General features: G+C 39.2%; 1 protein-coding gene across 1 annotated transcript in view; it reads right to left on the bottom strand.

The window, feature by feature from the left end:
- Window positions 1-13966, bottom strand: part of Ptprm (protein tyrosine phosphatase, receptor type, M) — an 819406-nt gene that overhangs the window by 95798 nt on the left and 709642 nt on the right. The window contains exons 19-20 of the mRNA XM_013027176.1: window positions 7132-7208; window positions 2245-2281 (exon numbers count right to left, since the gene is read on the bottom strand). Of these exons, the coding sequence (XP_012882630.1) occupies window positions 2245-2281; window positions 7132-7208 (114 nt within the window). The remainder of the gene's footprint in view (window positions 1-2244; window positions 2282-7131; window positions 7209-13966) is intronic.

Genomic DNA, 13966 nt, shown 5'->3' with positions numbered 1-13966 from the left:
TATCTTAGGGTTCATTTCCTTAACATCACCTTATCTGACCTTTTCTGCTTGACTCCAACATATACTAGATTTATAATGTATTGTTTAGGGAATGACAGAGGGAAAACTCTGTGCATACTTAATACAGATACATTTTTTTCAAACATTGTTAACTGCTGGGTGGCTGAATCTGTGGATGTGGAGTCCATAGAAAGGAAAGGCCCACTGACTTCCTTGCTTGTTTGTTCTGAAATGTTATACTGCTATGGTTTGGATCCTGAATGTCCCCTCAAAGCCTATGTGGTATAAAGTTTTAATTCTCGGCTAGCCAGTATTGAGTACAGTGCAATCTTTAGAAGGTGGGGCATTAGGAATTTTCTTAGTGCCAGTCTGCTTGGGGAAGGTCCCTGTACCAGGCCCTTTGCCTGTTTGCATGTAGGTAACCCATCCCCCACTTCCATTTACCATGCCGGAAGTTTCAGCGCAGCACCTGCGTTACCTAGGTGTGACTGCACACCTGGAAGCAGTTACCTTCCCTTTCTCTGAGGTCACATCCTGGGCCGCCTGGGTCTCGCCTCCCTCAGACCATGAGCAGTTCCCAGGCTCTGAGGTCACATCCGCATGCAGCCTGGCCAAGCCTTCTCCCTACCCAGCCACACCTTCCCCAGTTCTGCCTTCCCCTTCTCCACTTGTCTCCAACCTGTGCTGGGGGCTGGCTATTGAGAATGAATTTCTCTTTCTGCCTGAAGACCGGATAGTAGTTACTTCTCTGTAAACGAATTAAAATCTAACACTTAGGTCATCAGGGAAGTACTCTTGAAAGGGATATTCAGGTCCCAGACCCATCTCTGTCTTTTTTGCTTCCCTGCCAAGAGATCAGCAGCTTCCTTTACCACATGGTGTACCTGCCATGATGTACTCTGCTACCACAGGCTCAAAGCAATATGCTGACTGGTCAAGGACTGAAACCCCTGAACCTGTGAGCCAACATGAGCTTGTCCTCTTTCTAGATGATTATGTCAGGTGTCTTGTTATAGTACTGAAAAGCTTATGAACACAAAAGAAATCACTGGAAACAATGCTGAAATAATAACGTGGCAAAAATGCATGCTATTCAATCTTACTTGGGTCTTCTCTGCTTCTTACCATGTTTTTAGCTTATTTCATGACTCACTAACATATCTTATGATCCTCAGACCTCATAGATGACTAACTAGCCTCATGGTAGGAAGAGAATATCACTATCAAAACTATTATCATGAGCTTCCTTGACATTTTGTCTACCTTTCCTTTGGTTTCCTATAATCAAAAGGACTTACTCACTATTTCCACCTGGCAGTACTAATTTCCTGTTTACAGATGTTTGCTCTTGATGTCTGTTCATTTACAAGCCCTTCTCCCAATCCGACCTCAGCCACAAAGCTGTTTTTTAACCATCTCATCAGAAAGCCACCTTTTTCTATCCCATAATTTCCCACCACTCTTCTGGTACCTCTTACAGAAGTTACCTAGGGTTAAACCTACCCAAGTAAACCAGGTCATTTCACATCTTCCCTCTACACACCACCACTGGGTTCAGCTTCGCCTTCCTGCTCCAACTAGCACAGTGCAGAGTAGATATCACAAAGTTATTTTTTTAATGTATTATGTGATTTCTTTTGCTTCTTTCATGTGTTCTTCCCCCACAGTATACCCCTGTTTTTACTGTATTTGATTCTGGTACCCTGTATCTTCTATATACATTTTTTCTAATTTGGGGAGGGGAAGGGAAATAACAAAATGCTGAAACAAGGATATAGGTTGACCCATTGTAACAATGAGATGTACAAAACACTATGTTAAAAATGTATTCTACAACTTGGGGGGAGGGAGAAGTTGGGTAGGTAGGGAGGGAAGGGATGGCTGGGGAAAAACAAGGGAGGGGGTAACAATGCTCAAGAGGAAATGTACTCATTACTTTACTCATGTAACTATAATGCTTCTGTACAGTATCTTTACAATAAAAAATATAAACATATGTAGGACTGATTCCTAAGGTAGAATTCAATAAAGAATTGAACACATTTCTTCTAATGATCCTAACATAAAGTTCTAAATAAATGACTATACTCCCCCAACTTCTGATGGGAGAATAAGGCATACATATTGATGACAGAACTACAATACATTGAATATGTGATATCTTCAAGAGAGGAACAGGAAAGAAGTAATAGAGAATGGCAAGTGAGCAATCAAAGAAAGACATCAACACAAAAGTAAACTTACCTTGGGTGGCAATATAATGATTGGGTCGATGATAGCCCTAAAAATAAATGAGAAAAAATATCTTATAAACTTAAAATCAATAAGTAGCATAGAAGTCACATGGTAAGTGTCTGAAAATGACCCTGCTTACAAACACCAGCATGACATAAAAGTTAAATTGGAGACCCAGGACCACTGAATTTTTCTTAATCAGCAGAGGTATATCAAATGTAACCTCTTCGATGTTGCATGGGTGGCTTGAGTACTTAATTATACACTGGCTAGGTGATGATGGATGAGTAATAAACACTAACAACTTATGGATCCTCTGAAATAACATGACCACAACTCTTATTAAGGTACAAACTGCTTGAGAATGTGTAATAGAATTTCATTTGTATTTGGGATGTTATTGGCAAGGTGCCAAGGGCTGAACGTATCCTGTTGTATCAGCATGGACAGCTACATCAATAGTAATACTCAGAACCATTCTTAAGCACTGCTAATACCATGACATCGTGCCATTGCTAGGACCAGGAATTTAAAGAAGCACAAATTCTGCAAGATCTTTTTCCTTTCATCATGCTCCTACTGGAAATGAGAAAGAAGAAAATTGGAATGGAAGAAAGCAGGCAGCAAAGACATTGTAGGGTAAGTATCTGGGAAAGATAAAGCCAACGCTGAGAAAATTACACCAGTAGCACCTTGTATCATGATGGGCCTTAATACTTTTCATTTCTATCTCCTGAGTTTACCTCAAATATTGTACCCACAGCTAGTTGGAAAGCAGGAAACAGGAAAAAAGAAACTTGGAGAAAAAATACAAATCTCTTAGGCAACGTTAATTTGTTACATTAATTATTTCTACTCTTACTGTGAAAACAAGGGCTATACCATGGGGGAGGGACATACAAAGCAACAAAACCCCTGTTTTCACTGTATTTGATATTGGTATAATTTGGGGAGGGAAAAAACAAATTGTTTAAATGGGGATACAGGTGGACCCATTCCAACAATGAAATGTACAAGATGTTATGTCAAAAAACAAACTTTACAACTTTGTGGGGGGGCTGCTGGGGGGAGGTGGGAGGGCAGGGATGGTAAGGGGAAACAAAGGAGGAGAAAACAATGCTTGATAAGAAATGTACTCATTACCTTGCTCATGTAACTGTAACCCCTCTGTATGATATTTTCACAATAAAAAACTTATTAATAAAATAAGTAAATAAATATCACAAAAATTATTTTTACTCTTAAAAGTCAACAAAGGCAAATGTGTGTTTTTTTTTTCGTTTTTTTTTTTTGCCAATCCTGGGACTTGATCTTAGGGGCTAGGTACTGTCCCGGGGCTTTATTCCTCAAGGTTCGTCTCTAGCACTTGAGGCTTTATTTCTGGCTATTTTGGTATTTAATTGGAGATAAGAGTGTCATGGGATTTCCTGACCCAGCTGGTTTCATACTGTGATCCTCAGATCTCAGCTTCCTGAGTAGCTAGGATACCAGGCATGAGCCACTGGAGCCTGACTAGCAAATCTATTCTTTTATACAACTGGCCGTGTGTGTGTGTGTGTGTGTGTGTGTGTGTGTGTGTGTTAGTCACAATATATGTGTGTGTATATATATGAATATATACATATATAATATATACATGCATATATAAATATATTGTGGCTAATATTTAATAGATTTCTTTACCTAGTCACTCATTTCCCACTTGGCTGGTAACTTCTACCAGGGCAATAACTTGGACTTATTGGCTCTACATGTCCTTCCAGTGCTTAATAAGTGCTTCTTTAATAAGGAATCAAGGAGATAGGGGAGATGCCCTTGATAAAACAGAAGTCATACCCAGTTGATGAATGGCCTGTGTAACTAAACACCAGGGTTATTTTTCAGTCCTCATCTAGTGACCTGCCAACTGCATAAAAACCACCAATGCTGATAAAATATTTTGTTTACTTGGTTCCAGGAAATGAGTCTCTGTGCTCCTTTTTTCTTGTCTGATTCTTCCCCTTGCTTTTGGAATGCTCAATCTTTTGGCTTTTTTTTTTAGTCTGCACTCACTTTCTTGGTCATCTGATTCAGTCCCATGGCCTTCAATACCACCTGCAATCTTATGAATTCTATATTCTTATTTCCAATCTAGTCCTTTTCCTTGAATCCTGATGTGTGTCAAGTACCTTCCCAAAACCTCTGCTTGGCAGCTAATAAATATTTATAGCTCACTATATATAAAACTGAACTTCTCATTTCCTTCTTAAGTAATATCCAAACATGCCCACAGTCTATTAAAAAATGGCAATCCCATCTCCTCAAGGAATCCTTGATCCCTCTGTTCCTCTCACAACAGCAAATCCCATCAACTCAGCCCTCAAAGTAGCTGTGGAATTCCACCACATATCCCTCCCCCCACCCTTTTTCAGCTGGGCCAACTGACCACCCTTTTGCTCAGGTTACTTCCATGGCCATCCAGCAGTTCTGCTTGTTTCTGCTCCTGTCCACCCAGTTCATTCTCCTCTGAGCATCCAGACCTTTGCTCAAATCCAGTGACTTCCATTTCACACACTGAAAGGTATAGGTTCATGTCACTGTACTCCCTTCTCTTCCCATAACAGGCACCAACACTTGCCTTTAAGTCCACCAGGCCAGCTCTGTAGCAAGGCCTTTCATCAAGCTGCTTCTCCCTGATGGATACATGGCCCTACTTATCTTTGCTTCAATGTCATCTTCCTAATAGAAGCAGTGGACTTCAGTTACTGTATTCAAAGTTGTTGATCACCTCAAAACTTCACATTCCTATGGCTTTAGTATTCGTCATTATACCTTCTGACCTACCATGTAGAATTACTTGTTTTATTTATTGTCTATTGCTCCCAATTAGAACAGCTAATCTATCAGGTTAAGAGTTTCTGCATTTTGGGGAGTTTTGCTTTTAATGAGAATCTATTCACAGTTATGAACTTGGTATCCAGACTGTACTTGAAATATAATAGTTACTCAGTAAGATCTTTTTGGCTAAGTAGATAAAGGAGGTTTGGGTATTGTTTCCTCTGTCGGTTAAAACAACACTAGGAGCCATCCATCTGGTATATCCATTATTTTAGAGATTTGCCCACATCATCCTAGAGTTGGAATGTATTCTCGCCTCTGATTTTCTACCCACTATTATGGAAGGCTTAGCTCTAATGGACTCCTCTTTGATATCCCCTTTGATCTCATTCATTCCTTTAGCTGGCAATTAATCAAACACTAAACTCTCCACTATTTTGGGCATCTGCCAGGTGTTTGCAATACAAAGATGAACAGAACACTGTCTATGTGCTTAAGCACTCAGGCTCCCAAGATGGAATAAGAATGGGGAGTCTCCAATGGCACCTCCCAGAGGAAGGTGTGCCACAGTCCACCTGGACACAAGGGAGTTGAAGGAGACTTGTAGTGCAGGTTTGACAGAGTGAGGCTGTGGTGATAGTGTCTGAGACACGTCTGTGTACACCCTTCTCATGCATGAAGGAAGGAACTGTGCAATGCACTTCTGAAAAAACTCTGAAATGGAGATTTTTATGATTTTGGCCGTCATCAAAATGGTACAGGATTTTGTTGTTGATGAATTGGGATATAAACTATTCAATCATCATCTCTAAACTCAACCCACAAATCTACATAAATGTCAAGGTTTCCCAATTAGCACTAACAGTAACATTTTATGATTACGTGTAGATAACTTTTCCTAGAGACTATGATGCCAGTTGCTTTTGTAGCATCTGTGAAAATGTAACCAAGAAAACAATACATAAAAGCTTGACTATACATTATCTGAAATTCTTGGGACCAGACTGTAGAATAACACCTATGCAATGACATGATAACTTGGGAATGGGACCCAATTCTAACCATGATATTCATTTACATTTTGTATGCACATAGGCTAAAGGAAATTACATACAGTATTTTAAATCCTTTTGTGCATGAAATGAAGTTGGTGTATCACAGCTGAAGGGATTGGAAGAGTCGACATTAAATAAACTGTGTGTGGTATGCTTAGGATTTGACTGCAATTTGTCATTCAAGGTTAGATGTGGAATGTTATACTACTGTGATATCATATCAGTTCTGTGATACCAAAAGCTCTGATCTTGGAGCATTTTGGATTTTGGGGTTAGGGATGCTTGAATTGTATATGAGTAAGACATGTTCTGGGAGGTGCTGATGGACTTAAAGCCTGGTGTATAGACCAAGCTCATAATATGTCTTGGGAATTATGAAGATGCTGAAATCTGTTTAATATAGACAAGGGCCATGGAGGGAGCCACAGTTTTCCCTTGATTTTTCAGTCTCCTTTTGATTTCATTCATTCTTTCAACTAAAAGCCTGCTGTCTCCTAAAGAATTTCTTCTCATGTAAAACATTAAGTTGACATGATGCAGAATGAACAAAGAAGCAACTTCAATAATTAAACAGCCTGCATATTTAATGACATGTCTTGCTTGCGTTGAAAGTCCTGGCAAACAGCTGCCTACTACTTTGAAGGCAACTTAAAAGTGCAATGATGACAAGAGATTGCAAATCACCACATTAGGAATTAAGAGAGTTTTGTCCCATTAATATGCAAGCAGATTTTTAAAGGTGCCAAATAATTACAAGTTGTTGACAAAAAAAGAAATAACATGTTCATAGTCCATGTAAGCATAGTACAGCAAAGAAAGGTTGTAGAGAAATTCATCCACAAATAGGCTGAGTGAAGAAAAAAGAGACAGCTATATCATCATTAAGCAAGCCTCTCGGATGGTGGGATGTTGTGCAATACTAATGTTTTGGATTGAAACGGACATGTATTCTAATTGTATAGTTGACACATAAATGTAGCATTAGTCAGAAAGTTAGGTATATTGACAGCTTCAAAATACATACATCGATATAATTTCCATTGATGTAGTCTGAGTTGGTGTCTCCTTCTATTGTCTGAAGCCTCACTCGAGAATGATCATCTGCAAAGGAAAAAGCAAAGAAAACCACCATTAAGAAAAGCTCTTAGGCTGCTCAAAGTCCCAGAATCTATGCACATTACACTGAAATCCCTACACAGGCTGCTTTGAAGTTTGTTACAGTTTGGATCTTGAATATCCCCTTGAAGGCTCAGTGTTGAAGGCTTGATCTTTAGCCCATGACATTGTTGGAGGACAGAGGGAGATGGATCCTTTAGGAAGTGATGCATCGTGGTAGAAAGTTAGGTAACTGATGGTATGTCATTCAAGAGAATACTGGGATCCTAGTCTCTTTATTTCTGTTTACTTCTCATCGGCGGTGAGGTAAGTAGGTTGCTTGACATTCCCTCCTCACTATCATGTATGCTTTGCCATATGTCCAATCAATAAGGTCTACTGATTACCTACTGTAACCTCTGAAACTGCACCAAAATAAACCTTCCCCTTGTTTAAATTGGTTTATCTTGAATGTTTTGTTACAGAAGCAGAAAGCCCACAAATACAAATAAGACTTAAATACCATATGCCTTCTAAACTTTCTATTGTGTTGTTAAGACTGGGAAGAATTTATAATTCTTTATTTTTTATAGTAAATCTCGTTAACCTATTCTTTGAACATTCACATATACCATACAAAGGGGTTACAATTACATGAGCAAGGTAATGAGTACATTTCTTATCAAGCATTGTTGCCTCCTCCTTTGTTTCTCCTTCCCATCCCTTCCCATCTCCACTCCCCATTTCCCTCACCCCCTTCCCGCCCCTCCCCACCCCACACCAAAGTTGTAAAGTTCATTTTCCAACATAACGATTTGTACATCTCATTGTTGCAATGGGTCCACCTGTATCCCTATTTAAACAATTTGTTTTTTCCCTTCCCCTCCACAAATTATACCAACATCAAATACAGTGAAAACAGGGGTTATACCATGGGGGGCGAGACATACAAAGCAACAAAGAAATAATTTTATAAATATGTTAGAAACAATAGCAAGAAAGAAAAACCATTTGGGTCCTTATCTTGGGATTCATTTCACCTAACATCAACTTATCTGACCATATCTGCTTGTCTCAGAAATATACTAGTTATTGCAAATAAGGGAAACCATAGGACCTATGTTTCTTTGGGCCTGGCTTACTTCACTTCATATAATTTTTTCCAAGTCTTTCCATTTCCTAACAAATGGGGTAATGCCATTCTTTCTGATGGAGGCATAGAATTCCATTGTGTAAGTAGTATTGAGGTTCCTTAAAAGACTCCACATAGAGCTCCCCTATGACCCAGCAATCCCACTTTTGGGCATTTACCCAAATGATCACAAACAAGACCACACTAAAGCTACCAGCACAACTATGTTTATTACAGCATTATTTACTATAGCTAAGATATGGAACCAACCCAGATGCCCCTCAGTAGATGAATGGTTCAAGAAAATGTGGTATACATTCACATATATTTAATAATGAAAAGCTGGAGACTTTTATGTGAAGTCCTAAAACTCACAACAGAATTGTTTCTTAGACTAGAATTTCCAGTAACTTCTCTAAATCGCATAAAAGGCCTGAGATATTGAAAGTTGCCAGTAGTGTCTTCCTTGACAAACGATGGTTATAATCCCACAGTCCAGCCTACTGGGATGTTCAGATAGAGTCCTAAGTCATCACTTGTAAACTCTCTATATCCTCCCTCTGAGACTAAGGGTCTTGGCAGATAGAAGCAATCCTGTCACCAATCAGCATGTCACCACAAGCCACATGGGTGAGTAATCCACCAACCTTTTCTGAATCTGCAGAAAAGGATGGTAGGACCTGCTTAAAATTGAGCTATTTCAAGGATTAAATGAAAACATACATTGCAATGTCTATGTCTGTCATACAGCAAGTAGTGTATAGCTATGTATTGTATTGATAAGAGTTCCAAATGGGAAAATCTTTTTAATGAACACTACTAAGAATATCAGTAATTTCCCTAAATTCCTGATGTTTAAAAAAGGAAAATGCTATAAACACTGGCAATGCAGAGATTTTCCTCTTGGGCCCACTATATTAGGGCTTACAATAGAGTATGCTTTCTTAAAGTATTGTTTGAGCTTAAGTTTTTTTGCTTTGGTGCCAGTCCTGGGGGTTAAACTCAGGGTCTGGGTGCTGTCCCTTAGCTCTTTTGCTTTTGCTCTACCACTTGAGCTACAGCTCCACTTCCAATATTTTTTTTAGTTAATTGGAGATAAGAATCTCATGAACATTTCTGCTGGGGCTGAATTAGAATCTTAATACTCAGATCTCAGCCTCCTGAGTTACAGGCATGAGCCATGGATGCCTGGTAACATTTTATTTTTTGAAGAAAATATATTACATTAAAAATTATTGTCCTGGGGCTCAAGGTATAGTTCAGTGGTAGAACGTTTGCTCAGTTGTATAAAGCCCAATGTTTTAGCCTCAGCCCCACAAAACAAAAATCCTTTCTTTTTAACAGAAGGATATTTTTGTCTATCTTACGGTATATTCAAGTCCAGTATTTATAATTGATCAGAAACAGCTTCCCTTTTAGGGAAGCTCCCGTGGTTTCTGGCAACGGTGGCCTGATCAGGCATTTCAATAAACTTTACTTCCAGTGTTGCTGGAATGAATGACCTTAGCAGGAAGCAGCTGCTACATTTTTCTGAGTCCAACTTTACCCAGAATTCAGTTTGGGGTGGTGGGTGAGGAACAAAGTCCACAGCTTGAGGCAAGAGCTAGGAGAGTACAGGTGATAACCCCTTTGCCCCTTCTCTCTGGGCCAAGACCAACCCCCTGTTGGATGAATGCTTTGTCTGTTTTCAACAGTGCAGACAGATGGAACTGGATGTCAATTTCCTAATGTCATGAAAGATTACGTCATGTCACGGCCTCACAATGAATTAGGATTCAGTATATTTATTTGGATGGTGGTTACAGGTTGGGCTAGACAAGGAGAAATATCTAAAAGAAGTGGTTTCCTGCTCTGATCCAAAGACAACATGAGATGTAGCTATATGTATAAGGTTGGGGGTCAGGTGTGAAACAGGGTCCTTACTGGGGGTGTGAGTTATCTCATCCCTCTTTATTCATCTTCTCAGCTTCCTTCTGTATAAGTGGGGATAGATAGAGCCTCTCTCGTGGTAGTATGGAGAGCATTAAAATAGTGTACATAAAGAAATGAGGAAAAGTCTGCCACACAGTAAGTTATGGACAGACATAGGTTGTTACTGTCATATGCTATGCAAGAGATACCTACACTTGCCTTCTCACGATTGTTAACAGCTGATGTCCAAATGAAAAAGAGGGCAGTCTGGAAATAGACCCGTATGAAGTACAATGATTGATGCTTTATGGTTATAGACTTTAGGAACTGATGACCCAGAACACCTCTTGCTTAAAACTAGTGGCTCCCTAGACATTTCATGAGCTCATTTTGGGGGCTGAGTGGGTTGTTGGTTGTTGGTACACTGTATACATATAGATTGTTATAGCCTTTGTATTTGTCAGAAGAACCAGTGTGTATACACACACACACACACACACACACTCACACACACACACACACACACACACACACACACCCCTTATTTCAGAGTGGAATTATAAGCAACTTTACTGGTAAAGGCATTCAAGTTTCCTGAATAAAAAATACTCTAACAAAACTGAACCACAGCTGGTTCACACACACAGCAAGCTTTCAGTCATGTTCTCTAAAGAGGGATTCAGCTTCTAAGAAGGCATGTAGCATGGATGAACTTTTGTCTTTGAAAACCAAAGCAATATACTGTTCCCCAGTGTGAGAACCCACCTTCTCTTACTTCATGTTTCAGATGCTACCCATCCTCTGTGATTTATCACCCTTCCTGGCTGTTGTTCTGGAACCTTCCATTTAGGAACTCTAGTCTCAGACAAGACTGATGGCTCATGTTCTATACACAGTTTCTGGATTATCTTTTACAGTTCAAACAATATTAAATCATTCACAATAGAGTAGAAATTGGTCTGAGATTCCTCAAGAGGTCTAGACTTGTCCACAGTATCTTTTCAAAATTATTTTTAATACAGTCTTTTCTAAGGTTTTTAGAACAGTGAGGTTTCACCTTATATTAATCCCTTTTCTGCCTTTCGGTACCTCTAAGCTTTGTCAATTTTTCAAAATCCAATTCAATGTGCCTATTGTCAATCAATATGTGTCTAGTATTTGTTGGGAGTATCTACTATATGCCAAACACCATCCTAAGTTTTTAAGAAACAGTAGTAGACAGGCCCCATCTGAGGTCCTTGGGTTCATGGTTCATGGCACTTATAGGCAGTAGAAAAGGAATTGATTCTGTAAATAATAAAGTAAATGTAATCTTGGTAAGTATTAAGTTGGAAAGAACAGAGATCTCTGAGAATATAGATGTGAGACCCTCTCTAAAAAGCCAGCAAGTGTTCCATAATAAAGGGACATGGGAGGGGGGCGAGAGGGGAGATTGAAGGCTGCAAGTGGAGAGGACAAATGTCCTCAATTCAAGTTCCAACATATAGCATGTGCAGGCCAAGAGAAGGGAAGGATTCAGGAAACAAATGAAGATTGGTAGGAGATGAGGAGGCCTGATGGAAAAATGAGATCAGACAGACCTAGGGAACAGCCCTTTCAAGTAGGGGAAAACTATTTGTGAACTTCCAGCATTAGAACCCTTTGGGTTCCTTTGTCAGGAAGATCTTCCCCAGATAGCTTAGTCCCTGTCCCTGAACTAGGAAACAGTGGTTAACAATGACACTATAGTTTGCTAATGGAGGACAGGCACACATCGTTAGTGCATGCACCATACATATATTTCAGAATTAGAAAAATGTTCCTGTAGTTTTCTTTTTTTTCCAGTGGAAATGCAAGTTTGACTACTGGGGAGTGAATCTACTTTTGCCACGGAGTGGTCCCTTGGTGTTGAAGTGGCATTTTTTTTTGCAGGACGTGGTATAGGATTTATTTTAATTCATGGTTTCAGAGTTTGAGTCCACTGTGGTGGAGAGGGCATGTTAGAGCATATTTTCTCCATGTTGAATTCATAGTGGACAGCAAACAGAGAGAGGGAATATGGAAAGGGGGCTAGGGCAACACAGAGCTCCTAAGGACATGTTCCACTGGCCTATTTCCTCCAAGCAGGCCCTGCCTCCTATGGTCACCACCTCCTGGTAATGCCATCATATTATGAATCTGTCAAGTGTTAATTCACTTATTAGGTGAGAACCCTCAGGATCTAATCACTTCCTCAAGCACAAACAGTTGGCAATCAAGCCTTCAATATATAAACCTTCAGTGACACTTCATGTTTTAACCTAACAGTCCCTAACAAAAAGAAGTCACTACACTTAAGTGAATAAAAGCAACATTTTTGTGGACATTTCACAATACCATCTTTAAAGCACAAAGAGATAGGACACTTGCTTAGGGAACAGTGGAAGCAGAAAATTGGAAACTCCAAACAGTTAGAGGAAGAGGAATATGGGCTCATTTTAAAGGAGAAACCAGAAAATGTTTTGGAAACAGACTGAATGCTTCTCAGCAATACCTACATGTTAATTCCCAGGTACCTACTCAACTTTCCTACCCTGATTTCCATGTAGAGTTTAATATCCTATGTTCCAGAGCCAGAATCCCTGTTGGAATCCCAGCTCTGTAACTTTCTAGTTGCAAGCCTTTTAATACCTTTGAATACATTCTGACTTAGCACCTCAGTTTATCCCAGTGGAAAAAAGGAATAATAATACTGCCAAAATTTTATAGTGTTGCATGAGTTAATATAAGTAACACATTAGTTAATGCCTGCTACACAGTAAGAAGTAAAAGTTAACCATCACTGCTCTTATTACTGCCAGTGGCTTAGTACAAGAACAGATTATTTTTCACCTGGACTATTTCACCTTTGCCACTTTTCTCTCTCTCGAGGAACTATTTTTGATAAGTGCTTTTCTAAATAAAATATTATTGCTTTCCTGTCATCTCCTGTTAAATCATACAGTAAAACCAATGGTGGGAATATAATCTAAGGACCTTCATACAATTATTAGCAGGGATTATTATAGATTTAACTGTGGCAAATTACAGAGCAAATAAGAGAAGATCATAGAGCAGCATGTAAGAATGAAACATAGTCATACACAGTTCTGCTCTCAAAGATCGAATTAGCCTCAGAGAGAAAATATATGAATAAAACCTAACAAACTATGTCTGTATCGAATAAGTACAGGCAACAGTCCTATCTTTCTTCCTGAACAGCACAGTACACCTGTTACATTGTATTAGGTATAAGTAAACTATGATTTAAAGTACAATCTTTATGTGGATGTATGAACTGACATGACATTTCAGGTAAAGGACTTGAGCATCAGTTGATATTGCTAACCATAGGGGTGGGGTCCTGGCAACATTCTTTTGCATGTAATGAGTGCTGACTGCATGTGCATAACATCTTCTAGTAGTAATGGGAGAACAGGAAGAATGGAGGTTCTTATGGGAGTAGAATTTAGAGTCATTTTTACTTTCATCTTTATGATTTCCTGTACTACTTGGTAACAAACAAACAAAAAACAAAACCTCACCAAATCTATTTTGACTAGAAATAAAGAAAAAAAATGAAGCCAACTACTTCAAGTTATAGAAAGAAAGATTAGGATGAACCTCGGAGTCAAAGCAGACACTCTGAAAACATTACAGGATGGAATAGGAGAAACCCTAGGTCTCCTTGGCACAGGCCGAAATTTTCTTAATAGAGACCCAG

The sequence above is a fragment of the Dipodomys ordii genome, unplaced genomic scaffold (assembly GCF_000151885.1).
Source record: "Dipodomys ordii isolate 6190 unplaced genomic scaffold, Dord_2.0 Scaffold100, whole genome shotgun sequence".
NCBI classification, from domain to species: domain Eukaryota; kingdom Metazoa; phylum Chordata; class Mammalia; order Rodentia; family Heteromyidae; genus Dipodomys; species Dipodomys ordii.
Note: the sequence above shows the minus strand (reverse complement) of the source record. Positions and strands in the feature narration are given on the sequence as shown.